This window comes from Sander vitreus, chromosome 12 (assembly GCF_031162955.1).
Source record: "Sander vitreus isolate 19-12246 chromosome 12, sanVit1, whole genome shotgun sequence".
Taxonomy (NCBI): domain Eukaryota; kingdom Metazoa; phylum Chordata; class Actinopteri; order Perciformes; family Percidae; genus Sander; species Sander vitreus.
The window spans coordinates 16,604,438-16,629,331 of record NC_135866.1 but is presented as its reverse complement, the minus strand read 5'-3'; the positions used below and the strand labels follow the sequence as shown (position 1 = coordinate 16,629,331).

The 24,894-nt window shown below is 40.0% G+C and overlaps 2 protein-coding genes and 1 long non-coding RNA gene across 3 annotated transcripts; 2 read left to right on the top strand and 1 right to left on the bottom strand.

Annotated features, from left to right (window-relative positions):
* The first annotated feature begins 1,644 nt into the window (after window positions 1–1,644).
* Window positions 1,645–5,501, top strand: clul1 (clusterin-like 1 (retinal)). The gene is made up of 8 exons (XM_078264330.1): window positions 1,645–1,747; window positions 2,083–2,231; window positions 2,319–2,489; window positions 3,133–3,571; window positions 4,257–4,379; window positions 4,476–4,690; window positions 5,028–5,206; window positions 5,486–5,501. Exons 1-8 carry the CDS (start codon window positions 1,645–1,647, stop codon window positions 5,499–5,501), a joined length of 1,395 nt encoding a protein of 464 aa, XP_078120456.1.
* Window positions 5,502–5,946: 445 nt separating this feature from the next.
* yes1 (YES proto-oncogene 1, Src family tyrosine kinase) lies at window positions 5,947–22,831 on the bottom strand. The gene is made up of 11 exons (XM_078264138.1): window positions 22,549–22,831; window positions 21,487–21,586; window positions 20,135–20,233; window positions 19,040–19,143; window positions 18,382–18,531; window positions 17,024–17,179; window positions 14,565–14,744; window positions 12,863–12,939; window positions 11,497–11,650; window positions 10,550–10,681; window positions 5,947–7,903 (listed from the first exon to the last, which is right to left on the bottom strand). Exons 1-11 carry the CDS (start codon window positions 22,829–22,831, stop codon window positions 7,695–7,697), a joined length of 1,644 nt encoding a protein of 547 aa, XP_078120264.1. The 3' UTR covers window positions 5,947–7,694.
* On the top strand, window positions 15,074–22,841 carry LOC144526584 (uncharacterized). The gene is made up of 3 exons (XR_013502764.1): window positions 15,074–15,704; window positions 17,535–17,691; window positions 22,525–22,841. It is a non-coding gene; the product is annotated as an uncharacterized LOC144526584 (long non-coding RNA).
* Window positions 22,842–24,894: the final 2,053 nt, after the last annotated feature.

The following is a 24,894-nucleotide window of genomic DNA, read 5'->3' as shown; positions in this document are numbered from 1 at the left end:
ATGGATTAACAGGCATCGACATCAAGCAAAGACTGTAATGGGATGAAGCTCAAGTGGTAAGAGCAGAAATAGACCTGGTCAGGTCAATATAAACTTCACGCGTACTGTCCACACAGAGCTCTTTGTTTATACCTGCCAGTGGAGAAGCACCTTCAGTCATCTACTGGTAAGTTTATATGTTGTGATGGTCACTTTAGGCCCTTTTATCAGATTTAACTTGAGTTGAATTGAATATTGTATTAGTATCAGGATATATTCTTAGGATAAGGTGTTATAATAGTGAATATTAGTTTGATAAATCCATGTTTTATCATTTGAATTGCTCTTTATGTTTCCTTGCTACTTTAAAGTGATACTTTGGATTAAGATTATGATGTCTACTGCAACATCAGTCTCATCAATTTATGCCCCTTTACATTTATTTATAATATACATTTATGTATTGAATATATGTGCCCGTTAGAAACAACAGCTAGATATGCTGTGAGAAGGCGATAATAGAGCTGATTGTACCAGCAGCTTAAACCCATCCAGTACATCCCCATTTACTGTAAATCCTTGCTGGATGCCAACTCGTGTAATTCCTTGTGTGGCTGAACTGGGGAAGGTGAGTTTAGCTTGTTTACTGGTTACCAATTTCACATGTAAACACAATATAATATCAGCTTTTGTGACTTGATGGAGCCTCAGCTCCTAACACAGTAGATGGTCCAGACATAAACACAGCTTGCCAAGTTTTAGTGAGCCCTATGATGTATGTTATGCGTCTCACCCCCTACTGTTGTTGACCTCTTAATGGTAACGCTTAAAGTACAAAACAAGAGCAAGGCTGTTATCAGTCAGTCTAATAAATATCAGAGTCCACTGAAGAAGGAAATAAAGGAATCCTAGTTTTCTCAGTCTTTGTAGGCTGTTTTGGTGTTTAGCAATATGTCAACTGTCACTTTTTATAATGTCTTTGTATAAAGGAAATAATATAAACTTTCTATAAATGCTCTGGTTACACAATTGTATATTCATGCAAAATCCAATAACCAAAGTTTAAAAAAAGGAGGGGGAAATCCTTTACAGTATTTGTGTAGTTCAAATTGTGTAGCAAAGCATTTCAAAGAATAAGATGTAGTATGAAATAGCACTGAAACATAATCTGTAACTACATACTCTAGCTGCCTAAACATTCTCTCATATTCAACCCCTTAAACCACAGAAGGCTGTTTTAAAATTCAAACTCTGATATGATTTTTTTATGTACTGCACATAGACTATTAAAGGTTTTGTTGAAACACATTTTGTAGTCTAACCAACTAAAATCAACAGTCCCTGCTCCGGTTATTATCTAACATCTAAGTATTAGGAACATACAACTGTAGTTTTTTAAGTCCAGACAGATGTGTAGCACCGCCAAGTGGCAGACCTACTTATGACCATGTACAGTAAGATAGCTGATGTTCAATCATGCTCAGGCTCAAATCCTATTAGCTTCCTGGATCAGATTAGCTAGCACCTGTTGTTTTTCTTTCCATATTGAAACACATTCTGTGTACGTGTGATCATAAGGTAAATGTGTTCTGTACCCGTCATAACCTCACCTGTCGTGTCCTTTCAGACTGAGTTTTTTTACCTTCTAAGACACTGAGCTCAAGAATGAAGCTTCTGCTCGGTTTGGTTGTTCTGGTGGTGACGCTGGGGGTCCTTTATTCTGCCCCAGAGGATCAACCCAGAGGCGTCTCGGAAGACACCTTAAAACGTGAGTCAGCACGATGGTCAGCACAGATTAATCTAAATGTATCTTTATTTTACTTGAATTACTTTTAAGCAAACGTGTGATGTCTTGCACCAGAATTTGATCAGCAGTCCAACAGCAAAAAATCTGTGTTGGAGTTTTTTTTCTGAAATATACAGTAAATACACTCATTTCGTAGACTTTTTATTTTTTATTTATTTATTTTTTACAGCTGTTTTAAATTTTGTCCAGTGCCATATAAATCACAATGAAGAGTCAATCGTTTTTCCAGTTTTGTCTGTGAATACTGTGTCAATTTGAGTGTTCATCTCACCCAGGTTCTTTTCTCCTTATCTCAGAGCTGTCGCTGAATGGCGAGAAACTGGTGGATGAGGAGGTGCGGAGAGCTCTGTACGGGGTGAAGCAGATGAGGGAGGTGATGTGGAGGAACGAGCAGAAGCACGGACACCTCATGAAGTCGCTCCGACACAGCAGTGACAAGAAGAAGGTAAAACCAATGTTAACCTTTCCTATGAAAGAAAGGCGAACAGAAAGAAAAGCAAGCAAATAGAAAATGCTTCCTGTCTGCCATCAGGGGGCAGACCAACTGGCTAAGGAGGTGACCGAGAAGCTGGAGGAGGCAGAGGAGCAGTGTAAAGACTCCCTGCAGTCGGAGTGGGAGGAGTGCAGACCCTGTCTGAAGGATGCATGCAAATCCTTCTACACCTCCACCTGCCGCAGGGGATTTGGCGCTTTCCATGCCAAGGTATGAAAACTACAGCACTGACTTTCTTACTCTAACTTTCAAACATTTGAACAACATTGCCAAGAATAACAAAAGTGTAGGTCTATGGTCCCAGGTTGAAACATGACCTTTTTTGGAATCAAATTGGTTGGCTTAGTTGGTGCCATCGTCTTGCGGTCTATTTCAGGCAAAGACTACATCAACACATAAGATGAAGGAACATGTGTTAATGACTGAAATGACCTGTATGCATTTGTAATGAATAACAGTAGCACAAGTAATAATTAAATATGGCTGCGCCTATGTACATTTTAATTTCTATTAACATTTTCTTTTGCAATCATAATTTTCTTTTAGACCAGTTCCCAAACTTTTTTTCCCTTAAAATGTCTTATTTTGACCCCTCGTCACGTCTATTGGTTGTGAACACTAAACACAGACTGTTTCATTTGCCTCACAGTATATTTCATTTGAATAGTTTTTGGAGGTCTGAAGAGGAAGAACTATTTAACAAGAAAAGTAAAAAAATAAATTTTTAAAAAGTTTCAATAATTGTGTGTTGCAGAATTGTATTCTTCTTATGTTGATCCCCAGTAATCATCTTGGTTAGCAGCCCCATTCTTAAACAGTAGTTAAATAAACTCCATTACCTTTCACACTGTAGGTGGAGAACTTCTTCCGCAGAGTGTCCAGGCGCTTTGGCCCCCGTGAGCCTAGCATGGATTCAGGGGACATCCTGGTGAATCAGGGCCCTGACCAAACCGACACTGAGGTTGACCGCATTGAGGATTCTTTCAACCGCCTGACCAGCAGGGTGGGCATGCTGGTGAACCGCAGCATCGCCCTGGTCTCCAGGATGAGCAGCAGACTGGACAAAGTCCTCCAGAAGTCCTTTCTGAACAACAGCAACATCCTGACGGAGGAGACCACCGCTGACCCCTATAACCCCAGCCGGGACTCAGGCTTCCTGCAGGGGGTGGGACTGGAGGATGTGCTGGACTCCTTCTTCGACTTTGGCAAGAGTGTGGTGGAGGAGTTTGGAGCTGTGGTGACCCAGGTGTTTGATGACATCCATGAGGCAGTAGAGGAAGAGAAGAAGAAAGGTAGTGTGGGGCAGCAGTCAGTTGGTGCCAGTAAGAACAAAAATTGCTGAAAAATACTACAACTATTGTTTTCTCGAGACTGTCCTCCCCTGAAAAACGCTCCCATAGGTCGTTTAACCGGAAGTGAAGTAACGTCTGATTTGAACCCAAACCACAATGTTTTTCTAAACTTAACTAAGTAGTTTTGGATGCCGAAACCTTACCAAACTGTGACCATATTACGTGTTTAATACCGCGTTCTCTGGTTTAGATGAGGACGGAAAACGCTCCTGTGGGTCGTATTAGAGGGTAGGAATCTCTACATCAATGGTAGGAATAAACCTTTATCGTCGTATGGTTTGGAGGACTTTGTTTGGATTTCTCTGGTCGTATGTGTGAATTTATAATATCAGCAGCTGCCATGATTGGGTGGAATGAAAACCTGCAAAGTATTTGGCTTCAGCGGCACATAGTGGTGAACTGCTGGGTTAGAGCAACTGCAATCTTAAAAACAGTTACAAGTTAAGACATATTACACCAAAACCAGAGTTTAGATGCAGTGACTTTTCATATTTGAAACGTATGTTACAGAGATGCTATTTGTTGCTTTTCACTAATACTTAGATGTAACAATAAACATCTTAACACAACGCCAATCAACGAAAACACTAATGTAATTGTTAAAACACTTTTCTCTTTGGTGTAGCGAGGGACATTTTCCCCCGTTTCCTGCAAAACAGGAAGTTGTGCCGAGACCTTCGCAAACAGACCTCAGAGTGCTGGCAGCTGCAGAACCAGTGTGAGGCCTGCCAGGGAGCCTTGCTCACAGGTGAAGCACCACCACCACCCTCACAGTTTGTGTTTACCTCAGCTGACATCATACAGTAGCTCATCTGACCGCTCCTCTTCCTCCTCCTGTCTCAAGAGTGCCCCAGTGTTCGGGAGCTGCATGTCGAGCTGGATGAGGTTTCCCAGCTGCTGGATGTGTCCAAAGAGCAGTTTGACGAGATCTTGTCTATTGTCCAGCACCACACTGATGAAACTGTCAACTGGCTTAGCACCATGGCGTCCGAGTTCAGCTGGGTGGCTCCGGCTGTGAGCAACAGCAGCTCTACTGAAAACATCTTCCGAATCACCATGGTGAGGCGGAGTGAAGGAAATTAATGAAAATGCAGATTAACAGTGTGTATGTTTATAACAGTGAGAGAGAAAAAAGTCTTCAGGGAGTAAATATTTACATTTGATACATTTTTAAAGGATATGTCCACATTTTTCAACTCTGTCCGTGATGAATGAATCAAACTTGGGAACCTTTACACATTACAAATACAAATCCTTAAAATATAAAATAAACAAAGGCCAAGTGGAGAGGAACATATGTTTTAGATAGGTGAGGGTCGTTTTAGTCAACATTCAATAATGGAAATTGACATTGGTTGGTGGAAAAAAAAAGATTAGGACTTTTTCCACTCTGCAGGTGGCGCCAAAGAGCCAGGACGAACTGAATGCATCTGTGACTGAGACCAAGGTGGAGGTACACATCCTGAACTCTCCCCCAATTCTCCTCTCTGTTCCTGGGGCGCTGCAGCTGCAGGACCCAGCCTTCATCCAGTATGTGGCCCAGGAGGCTCTGAACAAGTACAAGGAGATGGTCAGGTGAGAACTTTAATTACCTCCATTGTACCACCATGTGTTCCTGCTATCAGGGTTGAATTTCACCAGAGACAGCCGTCACCCATCACCTCTTTCCAATTACTTTTGTCCTACTGAAAATTTTCTTTAAAAAAGAAGAAAAAAGTAATATTCTGTCATTAGACACTGAGCTTCAAGGACATGTGTGCTGTAGTTTTTCTAAATTTTGGTTGCAATGTTTTAATCTTACATTTACTGTTGTACAACAATTCTGACATGAATGTATTCTCGCTTTTGTTACAGGTATGAGGATGAGTAGAGCTACTGTGTCTCCTTTTCTAAACTTCTACCAGCACTTTCTTTGTGAACAGAACTAGATTGTGTTCCTGTATCATAGGACTAATCTTGTTAAAATGTAAATACACTACAATTTAACCATGTCAATCATTACGATGTATTGAATGTAAAAAGAAGAAAATGTAATCGTACCTGTTGTCAAAGGTTGTACTTAAAATAAAACAAATAAATTACAATGCGTGACTTCATTTAAAAAAGTGAAACTCAGATGTGTTTCACAAGGAGTCAAGTGATTTGTACGTCTTGTCTCGCACTGGCAGACCTATCTCCACAGCGCTGCGTAAATGTCTCACTGAGCTTCTTAATGGCCGAGTTGTCCGAGATGGGAACCACGAAACTTGGACGTCTCAGGTCTGAATCTGAATGAGGATCATTGTCGCTTGTCAAAAACATGAGAGCTAAAGGAACCCTTTTGAGTAAAACTTTATTTTTTTCTGTACAAAAATCATATTAGTTATCATTCTCAGTAATTTCATTATCATCTCCCCACTACGTCAAGTCCCATCTTTAGGACCAAACACATATTAGGTTCTTGTGATTGATGCACAGAAAGAAATACAAACAAACAAAAAAGTTCACATCTTTGTCCAATCCTTAAGCTTACTCCTTATTGAATGACAACAAGATGATGACTTTCCCATCACATATCGCTGGACAGACAGTGGAAGTACCTCTAAGAACTTATTATTGGACTTTTATATTCTCAACATCTATAAAAGCACCAAAGCCCTGACCCCGACCACAGAGTGTGCAAGGTGTTTGTTTTGTCTGGTTCTACTTCCTTCACTCCAGAAGTGATCCATCATCTCTACAACTGAGAATTAAAGTAAGAAACCCATAAAGGGGAGCGTGACACAGGCAAATACCATTAGAGACTTTCTGTTCCATAAAACATCACTGGTTGACTGCATAGTTGAATTTACAAATTTAAAAGACTTGTTTTGTGTTGTTGGCTTTGGATTAAACTTTCCCTCCAGCAGACACGAACTAAGGACACTGAAGGCATGTTATGTCTGGTTAGGTTTGGTGGGATTTTACTGAGAACAACAGAAAGTAATATAGCTGCATGTATGATTTACATGATGACGTGAATTTAATAGATCTAACATATTTCTGGACCATCTATCATGGGATAATTCACCTACTGTGATGTTAGACTGTAGATGTGTGCAACATAAGGATAAATATGTTAAGAGTCTTTTACAGCAATAAGAAAGTTACACCAAACAAAAGACAAGATGCTAATTTTAGACAGAAATGAACTCAAACTTACTTACATTTCACAGCTGAAATCTTCATTTCAAAACATTTATAAAATGTTAAACAGGAAAAATGTTCTCGCACTTGTATATTATCAAAATACCTCTTTATGATTTCAAGTCCCCGTTTAAATAAAAAAAAAAAATTGACAGCATAATAAAATCGATGTGATTTGCCATTCAAGTGACCATGTTAAATATAATTCGTAGGATCTCTAACACGGTCGTCTCATGTTCTCATTCATCCCCCTGATCACACGTGCTAAAAATACATCTTTTTGCACATACTGTATGTACACCTGCTTTGATCTCCCAGTACATTCTTTCATCCATGAAGTACAAACATTTTCTTCACTTCACACCTCAATCAAAGCTTTACTTGACAATTCAACCCCAGTTGTTGGTCACATCAAAAACATAACCTATCAACCTACATATTCAAACCAAACTCATGTACACACAAAAGCTCTTGACGCCAGTATCAAAGAACTGTGATGTAGAATAAAATAAAAAAGGGGGGACAGCTGGAGGAGAGAGGGGAAATGTATCATTTAAAAAAGTTTTAAAAAAAATGCATCTGCAAGTAGCCATTGATTTGATCTGTTGTAGCCAGTCCGTGTGGATTATTCTGATTAGCAGGGTTCCCCGAGCATAACGTACCAGCACCAATTTGCACAGTTGGACACTTCCCCAAACATTGAGTCTCCGGGTACGCAAGGGACAACCCTCTACTTCAGAAAATATTTTCTTCTTGCGTTTACAGATTTACCGTTTGCATCTTTCTCTGCAGCCTCATCAAGGCTTTTCCCTGTGTTGAAGTTTTCGGTTGCCCCAAGCTTTGCTCTCCTCTGATGTACCTCTGTACGACGCCACAGTTTGCCCCCAAATCCACCAGACTAGAGGTTGTCTCCTGGCTGGTACTGTGGCTCTGTGGCTGTGAAGTAGTCTTCCAAAAAGGACTGGATGTATTCAAAGGTCGGCCTTTCGTCTGGCTCCTTCTTCCAGCAGTGCCTCATCATCTCATGCAGGGACTCGGGGCAGCCCTGGGGGCAGGGCATGCGGTAACCACGTTCTACCTGCTCAAGTACCTCTCGATTTACCATACCTGGAAGAAAAAAAATGCAAAGAAAGATGGTGTGAATGGACAAAAATGCACTGAATTTGTATAGTGTATTTTTATCCATAAAGATTAGACACGCACACGCACGCGCGCACGGACACTTCCACGAAGAGGTGTTTCCTGTAATGCAAGTAATTTAACCCCCAGACATGCTTGGTTTCATAACTAACAGGTGTAAAGTCTGTTCTTGAATGTATTTTGTTTTGTAGCTTTTATTTTGTCATTTTCTTTAAAAATCTAAAGTACCTTCAATTGAAAGGGGCTGTGTGACGGGATGAAAAATAAGACGAGAGAGAGATTTAGGGGGGAAAGGAGTTTAAATGCTCTAAAGTGCAACTTAAATGAAAAACTATCAATATAGGAATGTTTCATTTCTTTTGTTAATTTCTTAGATAATCATGTCAATGTGACTATGTCCTCGTGAGAACCTATGACAAGTGGATTTTTCTAAAGTTTTCCAGTCAAGAATAATGGTGCAAGTTTGGATGAGGAAACAGCCCAGCTTGCAGCCTGAAGCATTAGCAAATGTTGGCATCATGCAGCTGACCGTGAAGAGAAAATGCCCACGCAAACCACTGTGTTAAAGAAAAAACAACAACCTAGGTGGAACATGGGTCATTATTTCCCATAATACTTGTAGTCAATATCAAGATTAAAACCCATACAAGGCAAAAACATTGTTATTATTTTGAAGAAATAAAATGTAAGTTGTTCCAGTGATCTCTGGCTAAAATACTCTAAGAGATCACATAAGACAAGATTCTGCAAAAGCCAGACAGTGCTGCTTCATCTTCTGGCCTTATCCAGCCCTACTAGAGCACCAGAGTTGTGGATTCCTTCCCAAAAGAGGAAGACCGTGATCCTGAACCCTGTGACACAGCGTTAAAAACAGCTCCACGGGGGAGCTGAACTGCAGCTCAAAAGAGGTTATGACACAGAGTCAGTGGTATGGTCACAACCGCATCCTCCGCCTCGCCACTCCATCGCCCCCCCCTCCATCTCTCGGTGGGAGAGTGGGGATCAGATTATCTCGCACACTTGGGGAGAGGAAAGGCCCAGAGCGACTGCTGAGACCAGGATATGGTGGCGGTGGTATGTCGGATGCTGAGGTGTTTGCGTGATTTATGTCTTGGATCGCAAACCCTTAGCTCCAATAACAAGCTTGTCATACATCTGAGTGAGTGTATGTATCTATAAACATACATACACACACACACACGAAGGTTATTATAGTTTTGCGTTTGTCATTAGTTTTTATTTTTATTTCGTTTTGACTTTTTGTTTTCAAATTCAGTTTAGTTTTAATTAGTTTTTAAAGCGGGTTTGCTAGTTTAGTTTAGTTTTTATTTGTTGAAAATGCTTAGTTTTAGTCTTTTCGTCATGCTGCCTGGCCCAGTATCCATACATCCATGCCCTGTAACGTTATCGGGGTTAGCTTCTGTTTCGGGCAAGGGGGCTTTGCGTTCTCCTTTACCTTGTTAAGGTAAGCTAGGTTAGCCTCCTTGTGCGCGCTAAAACATTGTTCACATATTTTACCACCATGATGCCAAGCGAGGGGCATGGACTATGTTGTGTTCAATTTGACATGGAATGTCGGAATTTCTGGGTTCCCAGTCGGAAACTATAATAAAATATAAAACAGGTATATGGTTGTAAATGTCAACTCTGAAAGATATAACGTTATTTGCTCTATGAAAGACATTGACAAAGACGAAAACTAAGGACATTTACTCGATTATTTTATTTTAGTTAGTTTTGCAAACAGACATTACAGTTTTAGTTAGTTGTCGGTTTTTTGTAATGCTTTGTTTTTATTTTTATTTCAGTTAACGACAATGTTTTTTCCCCACCTAGTTTTTGTTCGTTTTCGTTAACGATTATAACCTTGACACGGACTAAATAAGAAAAAAGCCCATGCTTGGTACGTGGTCTTGGTATACCTGCCTCATACTGCTTCTACTGTACACTATTAAAACGAGCATAGAAATAGAGCTCCCCAAAAAGATTGCAGCACAGCGGGCCACAAATGTCTGGTGAGTCATACTAAAATTTTAAGAAGGGAAAAGAGGGGGTTCAGACTCCACGATTTGCAGCTCTGCAGTGAATAATTAGACCGAACGGTTTGCACTGGAACCAAGAGGGCCACGGGAGCCAGATGGACCTTTACAAGAGATGGTGGTTAAGTCTGCCATATGGCACGCTCTGTAATCAGTGCCAGTGGAACACTGTCAACCCCAGACACACTGCAGTACTGCTCTCAACCAGCAGGTGTCAGAAATGAGGTGACAGACGACAGGAATAGGGAGATCATATATAAGAATAAGTGGTACTTTCCCATGCACTGATAAGTCATTAGACATCTGCCGTTGACTCATATCAGCTATATATAGTGATGTATTCTGATCTACATGTGTAAGAAAATACTATTAAAAGCTATAGATGATGATGAGTAGCATATCAGAATTATTCCAAGGCAAAAACTTGAAAACATGAGCAACATATTCAAGATGATGAGGAACCAGAAAAACCAGAAACCGACAGCCTCCAAAGTTAAAATGAAAACGGCACAAGGAAGGAAGACATAAAAACACATTTCTGACAAGCACATATCTGTGTAGCTCTCATCATTACCTGGATATGGTACTCTGCCCTTGGTCACCAGTTCAGTCAGTAGTATACCAAACGACCAGACGTCTGATTTGATAGTGAAGCGGCCGTACAGAGCCGCTTCAGGGGCCGTCCACTTGATGGGAAATTTAGCTCCTAGAAAAAGGAAAGAAAGAGTCAAGCAGGAGGAATAGGCTTTGAAATGATCGATATGACTTGGGCTAAACCATTATTTTCATTTTTGACCTTCTGGCTATTTTCTCAATTAATAGTTTAGTCTTTAAAATAGTAAAAAAGCAGCAAATCCTCACATTTGATCTCTGAAAACAGAGAAAGTTTGGTATTGTTGCTTAATGAAAAGACCAAAACAATTAACCCATTATTGATGATGAATCTTCTGATGATTGACTAATTGATTAATCAATAAATGAGTAAAGCACTGTGGCCTAAATAGACAGAATATATAATAAAATAAATGTGTCAGCATGTGCACTTACACTTCAGTACAAGTATGTATCAAATGTTAAATCATTGTCATTATTGATTAATCTGCTGATTCTCGTTTTGATTAATCAATCAATAGTTTTGGTCTACAGAAGGTCAGTAAATAGTAAGAAAATAGCAATTTCTACATGACGTGAAATATTTAAATGTCTTTTTCTATCCAGCCAACACTTCACAAGTCAAAGATATTCAGTTTTTATCACATAAGATAAAGATTAATATGTGAGAAAATGGAACAAAAGAATATTTGGCATTTCTGCTTGAAAAAAAAACAGTTCTAGCTATAAAACCAGTGTTGTAGTCATGGTAAGAGATAAACTGAAGGTCTAGAGTAGGCGTTAAGGGTTCAGAATGAATTTCTAGTCTACTTATAGCCAATGCAAGTTCTCACAAATGCAGACACAAGTGTGTCTAGTTCTTCACACACACACACACACACACACACACACACACACACACACACACACCTTGTCGGGCGGTGTACTCGTTGTCCTCAATGAGCCGAGCCAGGCCAAAGTCGGCGATCTTACACACCAAGTTATCAGCCACCAGGATGTTGGCAGCTCTCAGGTCCCTGTGGATGTAGTTCATCCTCTCAATGAAGGCCATGCCATCTGCGATCTGGGACGGGATAGGACAGACAGACAGAGAGGAAGGAGGGAGCAACAAAGAGAAAAATGGCATCAGTATGCAACCAAAGCAAACAGTCAAGGAGTGAGAATTTTGCAAATGAAAAGATTAGGATCAAATATCACTTCTGAATAATACTAATTGAGAGGAGTTACGGTGAGTGGTTATTCTAAGAAATATACACTTCATCAGGGTTTCTGCAGGTTTCAACAAGTCAAATTTAAGACTTTTTAAGACCTTTATAAATTAAATTTAAGACCAATATAGCGACCTTAAAGTACAACGAAATGCAGTCACAAATGTACTTGCAAAGTAAATAAATGTATTCAAATTGAATAAAAGCTACACAGAGTAATAATAATCTGTTCATATACAGCAAATTATATTTGGACTATCGAAAGGAAGAACTACAACACCACAGAATAAAGTATTTCAATGAGCCTTAGAGGTAGTGTTACATGGACGTAGGAAAATTAAGACCTGTTCAAAATTATTTAAGACATAGAACACAATGCTTCATCAAATTTAAGACTTTTTAAGGCCTAAAAAGTTTGATTTTGAAATTTTAGACTTTTTAAGACCCCGCGGAAACCCTGTTCATTGATCCAAGATTTGACCCAGATAATGAGAAAAAAAAATAATTATATTAAATGAAGCTGCTACAATAACAAATTGACACATCTATCAAGCATCTCCTCATGCTGGCTGTCAACTCAGAGGCATCTCGAGGTTCCAACCCGCCTCAGGCTAATTCTGAAACACTTTTCCACTCTGCTGAGTGAGCGTGGAGAGGCGAATTAAGAGCAGATCACTGTAGGTGACTGAACCAGCTTAAGTGGTCTCTGGTGAGCAGTGTTTAAGTGCTACAGTGGCAGTTAAGTGGTGGAGAACGAGGGGAGGCACAAACAGTGGGATAAGGAGGAAGAGAAGAGGGAGGAGAGAGGAGGGTAGAGATGTCAGGTAGGATATTAAATAAATATGACAGCCAGATGAGGAACAAACTGAAACCGTTTGAATATTGAACTGAATATTTGACTAATACACACACGGCTGGAAAGTTGCTCACATTGATCTCTTTTGGTTTTATTTCTGATGTATGAAAATGCTTTCCCCGCACAGAGTTAAAACATCAGCTGGGCAGGTAAGAGGTAAAGAGAGTGTCTATGTTTGCGTTACTATTCACATGCTGTGTTTTGATCCTACCTGTGCAGCCATGTCCACCAGCTGGGGTAGCTTCAGATATCTACCATCTCCCTCCTTCAGGAAGTCCAGTAAACTACCTGTCAGAGTTTAGAAGAGTCATGCAGAATCAATACATCTGTCTGGACGTTATGTAAACACAACGCAAAAATAAATGCAGCATCCGTTGAGACAAGAGTTCGGTAGGAGAAAATGCAGAAAAAAACAAAACCACTCGAAGGCAACATGACTGCAAAGAACCTAAGAGGCTTTTTTTCATTAGTTCAGTTCAGTTATATGTTGGTCTCTATTGGTCACACGGACCAATAAAGTTTTACTCTACTCAAAATAAGAGCCAAAATCAGTCAGTCATACTCATTTACATTACAATAGGTTACAGATTCTTGCTACATTAATGGCCCAACAACAGACTTTTCCTGTTATTATGTACATATAGGCCTGTCACAATAACAAATTTTGCTGGACGATAAATTGTCCCAGAAATTATTGCGATAAACGATAATATTGTCGTTCCGAGACCATTTTCATCTAATATAATGATAATGGCATAATAATGCAGGTACACCTTTTCAAAGATCAATACACTTTTATTTCTAAAGAATATTTAACACTGGAACTGGAAGACATTTTAAATATCCACAATATGTCTTTGATCTCCTTTAGTATGTCGTCTTTCACGCTGTTGTACAGTTGTGGAATTGCCGTTTGTGACACGTATGTTCTCCCAGGCAATTTATGGCCTACTGGCTGTCAAATGTTTGCAGCATTCCTCGAGTGTTTGTGTGATAGACTACAGACTCTGTACTACATTTAACAATTATTTAACACTAAATATTACATTTAAATAATGTATAATTAATAAATTAAATCTGTCTATATGGCTATCTGCCACATGGCGAGTAAATGTTTGTACCAAAATAGTTCTGTTTTTCAGTCTTCATTTTGGCGAAGGTGCCGCTTCTGCTCCTCTGCAGGTCGGCGCTTCGTGGGAGTGCACACACACACACACACACACACACACACACACACACACACGTTTGTTTCACTATCTTTGTGGGGATAACAAAGACTTTCCTGAAACTGCTTGCGAGACTGACAAGTCCACAGCGGCGTGTATGTCCGAGCCTGTCTCCACCTGCAGGTTGTCAACTGTGTGCTTTGGAATGAAAGGGAGAAAACGGGACGCCGAGTAACACGGCGGATATCGCTCATATACTTTTTTTTTTTTTTTTTGACGGCGCCTTAACTGCAAAGTGCTGTGGGAAACCCTGCTCCAACTCTCAACCCAACTAGCGTTCTCTGTCTCTCTCTCTCTCTCTCTCTCTCAGCCAGGAGTCCCGCCCACACAAAGACCATGCGACTGACGAGAGGGTTCACTCCTCGTTACACTAAGGAACGAGAGTGGTCCTCCAGTGTCTTTGGTAGAGAGAGAGAGACAAGGAAAACAAACAAGCATGCAAATGGAAATTATCGCGGCCGGAAAAATTATCGAGCTAATTTTTTTTATCGTGCGATTAATTGATTTATTGACTATCGTGACAGGCCTATGTACATATTTTACCACAGATGATTTAAGAGGACAGTTGGTCATTTTTGAGTGGTTACAATTAAAAGCTACTGCATATTTACCAATCCCCCCGAGTGTGTCTACATATGACTTGTGCTTATTCTTGATTTCTGGTTTGTGAGTTTGACCGGTCCTTACCTTTTCCCATAAATTCAGTTACAATGTAGATGGGCTCCTCAGACACAACGGCATAGAGAGGCACCAGTTTGTCGTGTCGGAGTTTCTTCATGATCTGAGCCTCCTGCAGGAAGGCCTCTGGGGACATGGTGCCTGGCTTCAGGGTCTTAATAGCCACCTTAGTAGTGCCATTCCATGTGCCTGAATGAAAACATATAATAAAAACAAAATGATCACTCGGGTTTGAAATAAACCAATGTTGCATTTGTGCAGCTTGTAAGGTATTTTTGAAGAAATAATTCATCTATTCCAATTTATTAAGTGACACATACTGTAATACCTAAACACTGAAGGTACATTAAAGACTTTTGACCCCTTTTAAGTGATTAAAAAGTAAATCCTAAAATCAGCCGCCGTGCCAGTGATCTCTGGCAGCGTTCCCTTGTATAAAGAGCAGCTCAGGAGAGAAAGAACACGACAGCTAAAATAATCAGCCACTTCCTGGTTGAGAGCCACTTACTCACGCACTACTTGCATTCAATGAGCTGAGGCAGGCGATCTACTGCTTCCGTCATAAGGCTGACCTTCATAAATGAATCACACTGAACAAACTACACGCACACAGAAGCTGGAGGACAAAGTAGGGCAATGATCATATCTAATAATAATAATAATAATAATAATAATAATAATAATAATGTGAGGTGGCGAGAACATAGGAGAACCGAGGTCAACTAGCACAAGCCAACAGCAATACATTTAAAAAAAAAAAAAAAAAAAAAAAGTTGAACAAATACATGAATGGGATTTTTGGTAAAAAGTTGTAGCTGCGCAGAAAAACCATCAAGAATGAACAGTGCAGGGAGAGAGAGGGAGGGATCGCACAGCGGAGGATTGCAGGTCGAGGCTTGCTGCAGGCCAGGCTTAATGAAAGACTGAGTGATGAAAGAAGAGAGTCGTGTTCACTCAAAAGCCCCCGTCTCACATGCAGGCCAGGGAACTGAAGCGTAGGAGGTGACCTGTGATTACAGAGCTCTGTGTGTGTGTGTGTGTGTGTGTGTGTGTGTGTGTGTGTGTGTGTGTGTGTGTGTAAACCAACTGCAATCAGCATTTACATGAGTATTTGGGCCAGTGAGGCAGCAAGACAAGCTCTTTACCAAGGTCAGTCCCACTCAACTTTAAGCAAAAATGCATAATTCTATAAAATAACTCAGTTTATATATACCTATGCATTTACTGCTTCTGAGTTGTTTCACCTTAAAATTACATCAGTTATAAATAAAGTACAGCGGATGCTTTGTCTCTGTATGTAAGCCCTAATGGCCGTGCGAGTATATGTCAATGAAGTTGTTTATATTCTTTACTAATTCATGATCAGTGTTTGCGTCAAACAAATACTACAGTGTATTCGTGCATGTGTGTGATGCTGACATAGGAAGGCCGTGGACTCATCCCAGTGCATCCTGGCAGGACGACATAAGGCTTTCCATATACTAAGTTTTGCTGACAGATTTCACACAAATATGATTCATCCTCTTCATGCAGATTTTACTCTGTAAGGACTGAATTTCACAGCAGAGACTCTTTCATTTTCATTTTCTGTGGAATTAACAGAGGAACTCAAACAGAAATCCTAAAGACCTTTAAGGCATTAGATAGACCAAAAAAAATTGTGAATTAAACAAGAAAGAATTCTGCAGCTTAATCGCTGATGAAAATAATCGTCCAATCCTGCTCGGCTAGAGTATAAATGGACCTACAACAAAGATGCAGCATAGTGTGCAGTCAGCCGTTAAAGGTGCTCTAAGCGATGTCACGCGTTTTTTAGGCTACATTTTTTGTCACATACAGCAAACATCTCCTCACTATCCACGAGCTGCCTGTCCCCTGAACACACTGTAAAAAAACGCGGTCTCTGTAGACAGCCCAGGCTCCACCAACGGCAACAAAAACAAACTGGCTAACCTGCACCACAAAACAAACAGTGTTCCAGCCAATAACCGACAAGAATGATTTGGGGGTGGGGGTTGGGGGGTTAGTGCGCGGAAGGGAGAGGGAGGGGACGGGATGAGGAGGAGGGAGGGGCGAGCTAGCCTCCGTTTTGTTTGAAAATACTTTGAACATCAACAAGAAGTGACATCAGCCAACATCGCTTAGAGCACCTTTAAGACAGGAGTGAATGGTACATATACTGTGCTATCCCATAAGTTACCTGTATTGAAATACTTTCCAGTTAGCTACTGAGGGCGCAAGTCACTATGCCACAAAGCGTTCAGCACCAATTATTTCCAGAGGCTGTGCAAATGAATACTGCTTTCTGGTGTAACCGGGCACCAAAAAAAACACAAAAAAGACTAAATGATAGAAACATTTGTTAGGAGTGGGTTCTGTAGCGCCACGGTTCATTCATAGACCACTTCACAAGACAATATGCATGCGTGTGTGTTTTTGAAACATATACTGCCGTATCGCTCGCTTACCCATCCAGACTTCTCCGAAGCAGCCCTGGCCAAGTTTGATCTCCAGTCGGAGGGACTCTCGCGGGATTTCCCAAGCATCCTTAGCTAGTCCCTGAGTCTGAGGCTTCACTGTGGGGCACACAGTTGTCAGCCTGTAGCACAGACCATCTGCATGTTCTGGACAGGAACAGACATGTAAAGAAACACCGAGAGGCGGGAGGAACAGAAAGAGAATGAGCTTTAAATTGGAGCTTGTTAGCAATCAGCCTGCGTGTCGCGTTAAGTACATACACAGTCGTAGCATTAAGCAGAGCCATGCTACAGTAAATGGAGTGCAACGCGATGAATAAAATCATCATACAACATACAATCAAACCACAATGAAGCAAACGGCCAGAACTCTTGACCCCTCATTTCCACAGTCATTCCTCACAGAATAATCGTTTGTTATTCCCCGTTCCAGAAATAATCAAATCTGTAATTTCACCATAGTGACATGAACCTTGTGAACTTAATTTAATTTTAATTGCAGCAAGAAAGCAAAAAGATCAAGGGGCTGTTTGGGTGTTGAAGCCTTTTCAGGCACAGTGAGAGCCTAATGCAGCTGACAACATGTAGCATCGGTATTCTGCACACAGAAAGGGCGACACAGTGGGAAACCAGCATGTTACATTCAAGCCACTGAACAGGTAAGATGCTATAAACTTTTTCTGTGTGACTTCTTAGTTATTGTTGACATCTGTCTGGTTGTTTAAATTGCTACACTTAGAGGAATACAAATGAGTCAATTATAAAGAGCACTGCAGTTAGTGAATTGCATGAATTATGTGGAAGTGAGTCGGGCAGGGTTAACAACAGACCTAAAATCAAACGCTACAGACTCACATACACATCCTCTTGTTTATGGATTTTGCTTTTGGGAGTTTAACTGTATTCTTGTAAAGTTTTCAACAAACAGTTTGTCCTGCATGTGTTTACCTCATCCAGATTTCATTCTTGTGACAGTGAGGGTTTTTTAGGAACAGCTGCCTGCCTATCAATATTGTGGAGATTACAGCATGTTTTATATTCATGTCTCTTTTGGCTTAAGTCTCACATGGTTTGGCTTTTTTGGGGACTTTGTCATGATTGCTGCTGAGCTGCGACTGTGTCAGTTAAAGCACTGCTTCAGAATCACCATCAAGAAAAAAAACAAAAGCCCCTCTGTATCCCAAAATGACTATAATTACCATTGGCATGTTTGTCCAGAAAACACACTCCAAACATGAGTCAAAAAAAGAAGAAAAAACACTTGCTCCAAGTGAGAGCAGCTGTCCAGTTGTAAACAACAATTTGTCTAAAAGCTTCCTACATGAGAATTTGGTGGACGGGCTTCATACCTGTGTAGTGTTTCACCAGCTTCTGTAGTGCCTCAAACTGGGCCCGAGTGGTGATGTAATAACCACCGTTATCCAGCTTTCGGATCTTGTAGTGTTTAACGTTGTCTCCCTTCACCTCATCCCAGTCCCGGATAGACAGAGAGTAGGCACCTTTAAGAGCCACAGAAAGTAAGTTAGATTGTGGTTCATAGCAACCGGAACTCACTTAAATCTGCAATGCATCCGTGGCCGGGTTGGGTCAGTGGGTAGAGGAAGCGCACACATACTGAGAGGCTTATGCCTCGACGCAGAGGTCAAGGGTTTGAGTCCGACCTGTGACAAATTCCTGCATGTCTTCCCCCCCTCTCTCCCCTTTCTCACCTAGCTGTCTTATCAATTAAAAGGTTGAAAAGCCCAAAAAAATCTTTAAAAAAAAATCTGCAATGCATCTCAGGCTTTTATTCTACATAACAACAGATAAATATAAAAATACACTGAACTTCTAACCTACATTTTAAAACAGTTTTCTTCCATTAAAATGAATATATGGCTGCAATAAAACCAAATCCATGGCTCGCACAAGCACAAATAAAAGAAAAAAGCTTTCATCATTTTCCTCATGAATCAAAACAGCGTCATTATCATTACAGTCTTGCTTTCAAGAAATAAATGCTTTTACCTTTGGTCGTCTCACTCTCTCGTGCTAAGAAAGTGCCCCGCTGGTTCCCTGGAAGCAATAAGAGACGCTCGGCGTCTTTGCGGCCCATTTTACCAAAGTACCATCTGCACGAAGAGAGACAGTCAGATAGTCAGACACAGGAGGAGCTCTCAATGCGATATACTGGAAACATAGGATTTTCTTATTCATGTAATAGGAATATGGCACTGGTGGTGTGATATATTTAGATGTTGGTTATTTGGAAATTCTCTGGCTTTATATGAATCATATAAATCAGATGAACAGGAAAATAAAACATATTTGATGTTAGTCAGTTAACATCAGGAATCTGTATATGTGATTCATATGTGGTTACCTTCAAAGTCAGACAGAGGCAATTAAATAGCTTAAAGTCTCATTTAAGTCAAAATAATTTAGACCATGCTATGATAATTACAGCTTGTTATTAACTCTGCTCCAAGTCAAACGTCTTCAGCTTATTCCATTACATATAAGGGCTATTACTACTATGAATAAAAAGGAACATTAGCTTGCGGCTGTAAACAATCTTAAAATTCAGCTTTTCTGCTTTTATTTTCAGTAGTAGTAAGAATTTAGAGTAGTAGTCATTTTCAAGACGTCGTTACAAGTTCTTACATGTTGAATTGTCTCACCTGACAGGGACATTTCTTTTCCCCAGATCAAACTGAGAAGGAACCAAAAATTCTGAACACTGTTGATCACTTGTACTCACTCTATTAGACCAAAGGCATAGATAGCTAGCTGGTTTATATCGTTGTTTTTAGGAGCTTAAAACATCTACTATTAGTAAACTGGCTGTCAGCCAATGAGAAACCAGGCCACAACTGTCTAAAAGCAGCGCAGTCCCCTAACGTTCCTGTCACACCGGATGAACAGCAATGAGGAGGCCACCGACAATACAGGGCTCCATTGTTTAGACTTGTTGGTATGATGGGTTAGTCACAATGTGTGACCGCCCAGCCGCATGATGTCTTCATAATCAGAAGAGAACTAACTGAACAGGGTGAGAAATGGGAAAGGAATGTAAAAGGAGAAAATAAAAGTGAAACAAGAAAACGATAGGTGAGCTCTTACTCTTCAGCCTGTATGGAGTCGGCTGGAGCCACGTAGTTACTGGGAATGTAACCTTTCTGTCCGGTGTTGATGGAGCGAGCCTCCCACCAGTCGCCTTCCCTGAATAGAGAGCAAGTTAGAAATCAGAAATACACAAAGACACGATTGAAAAAGAAAAAAAATACACCTACTCTAAAAAGAATACTGCAGGTATAAAATTATACAAAGACAGAAAAGTAACAAGGTCGTATTATGCGTCATTCAACCACGTCAGGAATCTAAGTCATCACATCGGGGTAGTGGTTTATAAGCAGTGGAGGACGAAATATTTAGATCCTTCAAGTAAAAAGGACCAATACCACAATGTTAAAACACCGTTACAACATCTTCTCAATGCAACATCTTAAATTATCTAGTAACTACAGCTGGAAAATTTAAATTGTCACATAAAGTACAAGCACTTCAAAATGTACTTAACTACAGTACTTGAGTAAATGTTACTTTCCCCCACTGATGTCAAGTAATTGTAAATGAATTGAAATAGAAAATGATGATAAATGCTTATAGATATCTGGCACAGTGGTAAAAAAAAGGGTGCTCAAGCAAACTTCTTGTGATATGGGCTCTATTTCCACTGTTTCAAACTTTCAGGAACATAAGGCCAATAGGAAAATTCACTTGGCACTTTTTTGTAATAAACAAGCTCTATTTTTATGCAGTCTATCACCTTATTCAAAGTACAAAAAGAAATTCCCATTGTGAATTTATTTTTATTGTTAAATAAGCCACCTGGCAGCTCCCTTGGGCTGTATGTTGAGTATCACTGTCGGAAAGACATTTCCCTTTTCATTATAATTTATTGTTATTGCCTTCATTTCTGTTCTTGAAATAAATGGCATACTATACTTATTGTATTTTGTGGATAGGAGTACCAAAAAAAAAAAAATTGTTTGTTGTTGTTTACAGCAGTATTCTCTTAAAAAGGGGAATTAAAGTTAATAAGCAATGATGGAGAAAAACTGATTCCATAAAAATGTAATGACTTTGACCTTCAGCCATATTTTCAGTTGATGTCAAATTCTGTAAATGTTGGCAACACATTAATCTATTTTATGATGTGCATTGCTTGTATTTTACTAAATAAGGGAAGAGTGGTATGTTTTACACTGCAACCCAAATGCAAAACCCTGAACTAGAGGAATGATCTATGGCGGGAGAAAAGCGATGGGGACTAAACAGATGGCCCATTAGAGGAACCCATTAACCCAGACAGATTTCTGCCTTAATATCAGACCTGAATACAATGAGGGATTACACACACGCATGCACACACGCACAAGGAGTTTGCCAGTGTAAAAAGCAAATGTACTCACGTGTTGTTGATAATCTGGAAACGATCCCCTTTTTTGAATGACAGATCATCCGACGTCCTTGCTTCATAGTCGTACAGCGCTACGAAAAATGTAACACCACCTGCAAGCAAGAGAAACTAAGCGTTAGAGGAGTGCATATATACGATAGCTAGTTAATCCCAGAGCCGCTGTCAGATTTCTTTAATCAAGCTTTTTTTAATTTTACTCTGAAAATGTTGCACAACAAATGAAAACAGCACCATCAAGTTTTGACCTTCAAATAAAGAAGACAAAATGCTCATTTTGATTTTCCTACTGTTTTCCTTTTACAATATTTCATACTTGAGTCAAGGTCTCATCGAGTTGAACAAACAAAATGATAAACAACTACGCTAATACAACTCACGACTGTATCAAAAAACAATACAACAAAAATACAACTACTACCCCTTTATTATTATCATTATATTATCATCATTTTGAAATATCCCACTTCCTGCACCTCAGAGCCTGGATTCAAAATACGACCAGCACTCGTAATTGATTTATTTAAGAACCCACAAGGGAAAATAGGATATTCCTCTCACAATTGTCAAACTCCGTGGGATATATATATATATATATATATATATATATATATATATATATATATATATATATATATATATATATATCAAACTATAGTTGAAAATAAAAACGTGTGCATGACTAAATCCATTGCATTCAGTGCATCTAATTGTTTTCTTTGGCTCCAGAGACGCAATGCCAGCTGCATTGTTTCCCATATTACAGACCTATTTGGGGTTTCTCCTTGGCCTTGATGTTTTGGCTGATTCATTTCAAATGTCTAATTTGCATAACATCTGCTGCTCATAAGGTCCTGTGCATGACAAATGCTCAGTGAGTTTATTCTAAAGTTGTACACTGATTTACACATCTTGACAACAGAATGAAAAGTTGGTAATGGCAGATGGAAATGTTTCAAAAGTATTGGGTTCTATTAAAATCCACTTTTTCATTCTTCCCTTGTTCCTGGTCCCATCTGTCTCCCTCTGAAAGCTTAAATCTTCTCCACAAACTGACCTGTGATGACACCAGGGAAGGGACTGCTCACAGCCACGGAGGTGAAGGAGGTGGAGGCCCCGCCAAAGGGCGTCATGACTGAAGACGCCCCACCGAAGGGCGTGAGGGCGGCGGCATGACTGTTGTAGCTGTTGTTGTGTGTCTTCATAGCTGGTGAATGACCCATCAGGGTGGGGTCAGGCCCGTAGTGGCCCAGGTGGGCATTGATCTGCGTGGCATTGGAGTTGTCGGGTCGGTACTTCAGCGCCGGCCCCTTGTCCTCTTTACTCCTGACGCAACCCATCGTCAAGCCTGCGGAGAGGAGAAGGAAAAGGAAGATTGGATCAACTGGAGTTTGATCTTCATATTACAGTTTGAGTTTGGCTGCATTTACATTGATTAAGCCATGTGAAGTGTCTACTGTCACACATCTTAGATTATTGCTGCTGTTAATGAATTATATGTAACTTTAACACAAGTTCTGGGTTATGGATTGTGATGGACTGTATAAAAACCCAACTGTAAATGCAACCTAACATACAAAACTTCTCTGGAAGTGATTAGATACACATTTAAGACCAAAACTACAAACTGTGAATGCAGGGTGAACCAAGCAAAGAAATGCGTACAAATCAAGCAGGATGATAATTCATACAGCAAAAATCTGCCAGAAATATTTGTGAATGGGAAACAATGAGGGGCTCACTGCTAATATTGTGAATGCAACTGGCTGACTCTTGTAGGTGGTTAGAAGAACTGGATTTAATTGGGAGATTTTGATACAAGATTTGTAAAAGGTGGCTAAAACAGATGATTGAAACGTGACACTAGACAGCACACACTACATACACCAACATACGCAGTTTTTTGTAGTATTGAACAATGACTTCAACACAATGAACGCCAGGTAGACTATGATTCTAGTGGTGTCACTATGTAGCCAGCAAAATCCTGTAACAACACAAATGATATCTTGTTTCTTTATGTTGCTGAACAAATACAGAGAAAGATAGCCCAAACAAAATGGGTTATTTGCTATTTTATAGTGCAATTTGGTATTATAAGGGCACAAAAAAAATGGAGTAAGTTTACAAAAGATGGTGGATCGAGATCCATGGGCAACAAGGACCCTTAAAGATCTGGATAAAACGAACTTCAGAAGAGTGACCAAACTATTTTGCAGTTTGTTCACTGGTAGGTTTAAATCATTAATTATCTTGCTATGTGATGTTGACAGTGCTGATTCTGTTTGTAAAAATCAAACATGTTTAAAATGTTCAAATGTGTAAACTCATGTGTAGGTTAGTACTAGAACCTAAATGTCGTGAGCTCATGCTTTGTCATGGGGGCTGAGCTTGTGTCACAAATGGAGAGAAATAATTATGATATTGTACATAATGGCCTGGAGCATTTTTAGGAGGTCTTGACATAACTCTCAGAAAACAAAGACTGGATGCCATTGAATGACCTCACATGACTTCACAAGTCCCCACAAAAGCCTGTCAAGCTAGATCCTGTTACAGCCTATGGCCATTTCATCTCTCCCCTGTGATCACACTATCAGTGACACAGATTTATGAGGGGCAAAAAGCCCATCGGTGTTAAGAGTGGGTGCTTTCTTCTCCTGAGCTTACTGATATATGAGACTCTGTGTGTGTGTGTGTTTGTTTTACTATATTCGGGGAATACAGTATACTTGTGGGGTCTGCACAGCCTTGTGGGGACCAAAATGCTGGACCCCACAAGGTTAAAGGGCTGTTTGAGGGTTAAGACTTGGTTTTAGGATTAGGGTTATAATTAGGTTATGGTTAGGGTGAGGGTAAGGGTTAAGGTTAGGCATTTAGTTTTGATGGTTAAGGTTAGGGTAAGGGGCTAGGGAATGCATTATGTCAATGACGGGTCCCCACAAAGATAGTGAAACAAACGTGTGTGTGTGTGTGTGTGTGTGTGTGCACACTACATCAAGGACAAAGACCAAATGACTTCCATAAACAAAGGAGAGAAAAAAAACGTTTTGGCTCAGTTAGCATTAGTCTTTAAATTGGAAAGAAATTATCTTTATGAGATTATTTATTGATTATGAAATAAGAATGGTATCTGGTGACAGACAAATGCACGTCAGTTTATGAGTTATATAAGTATGTCTGTGTGTTGTCATGAGTTGACAGCATCATCTGGAGTGCCTGCTCTGTTTATTGATTTCTCTGTCACCTTTGGCAAGTGGTTCTGTGCATATGTGTGTCTTTCCAACTGTACACAATAAAACAAGCTTCCAGTGTATAACAGATACCCAAGACTGATCCACTCTCAATGACTCATATGCTGGCATTTGTAAATTGTTACAGGTAAAACCAGTCAGTGACATGG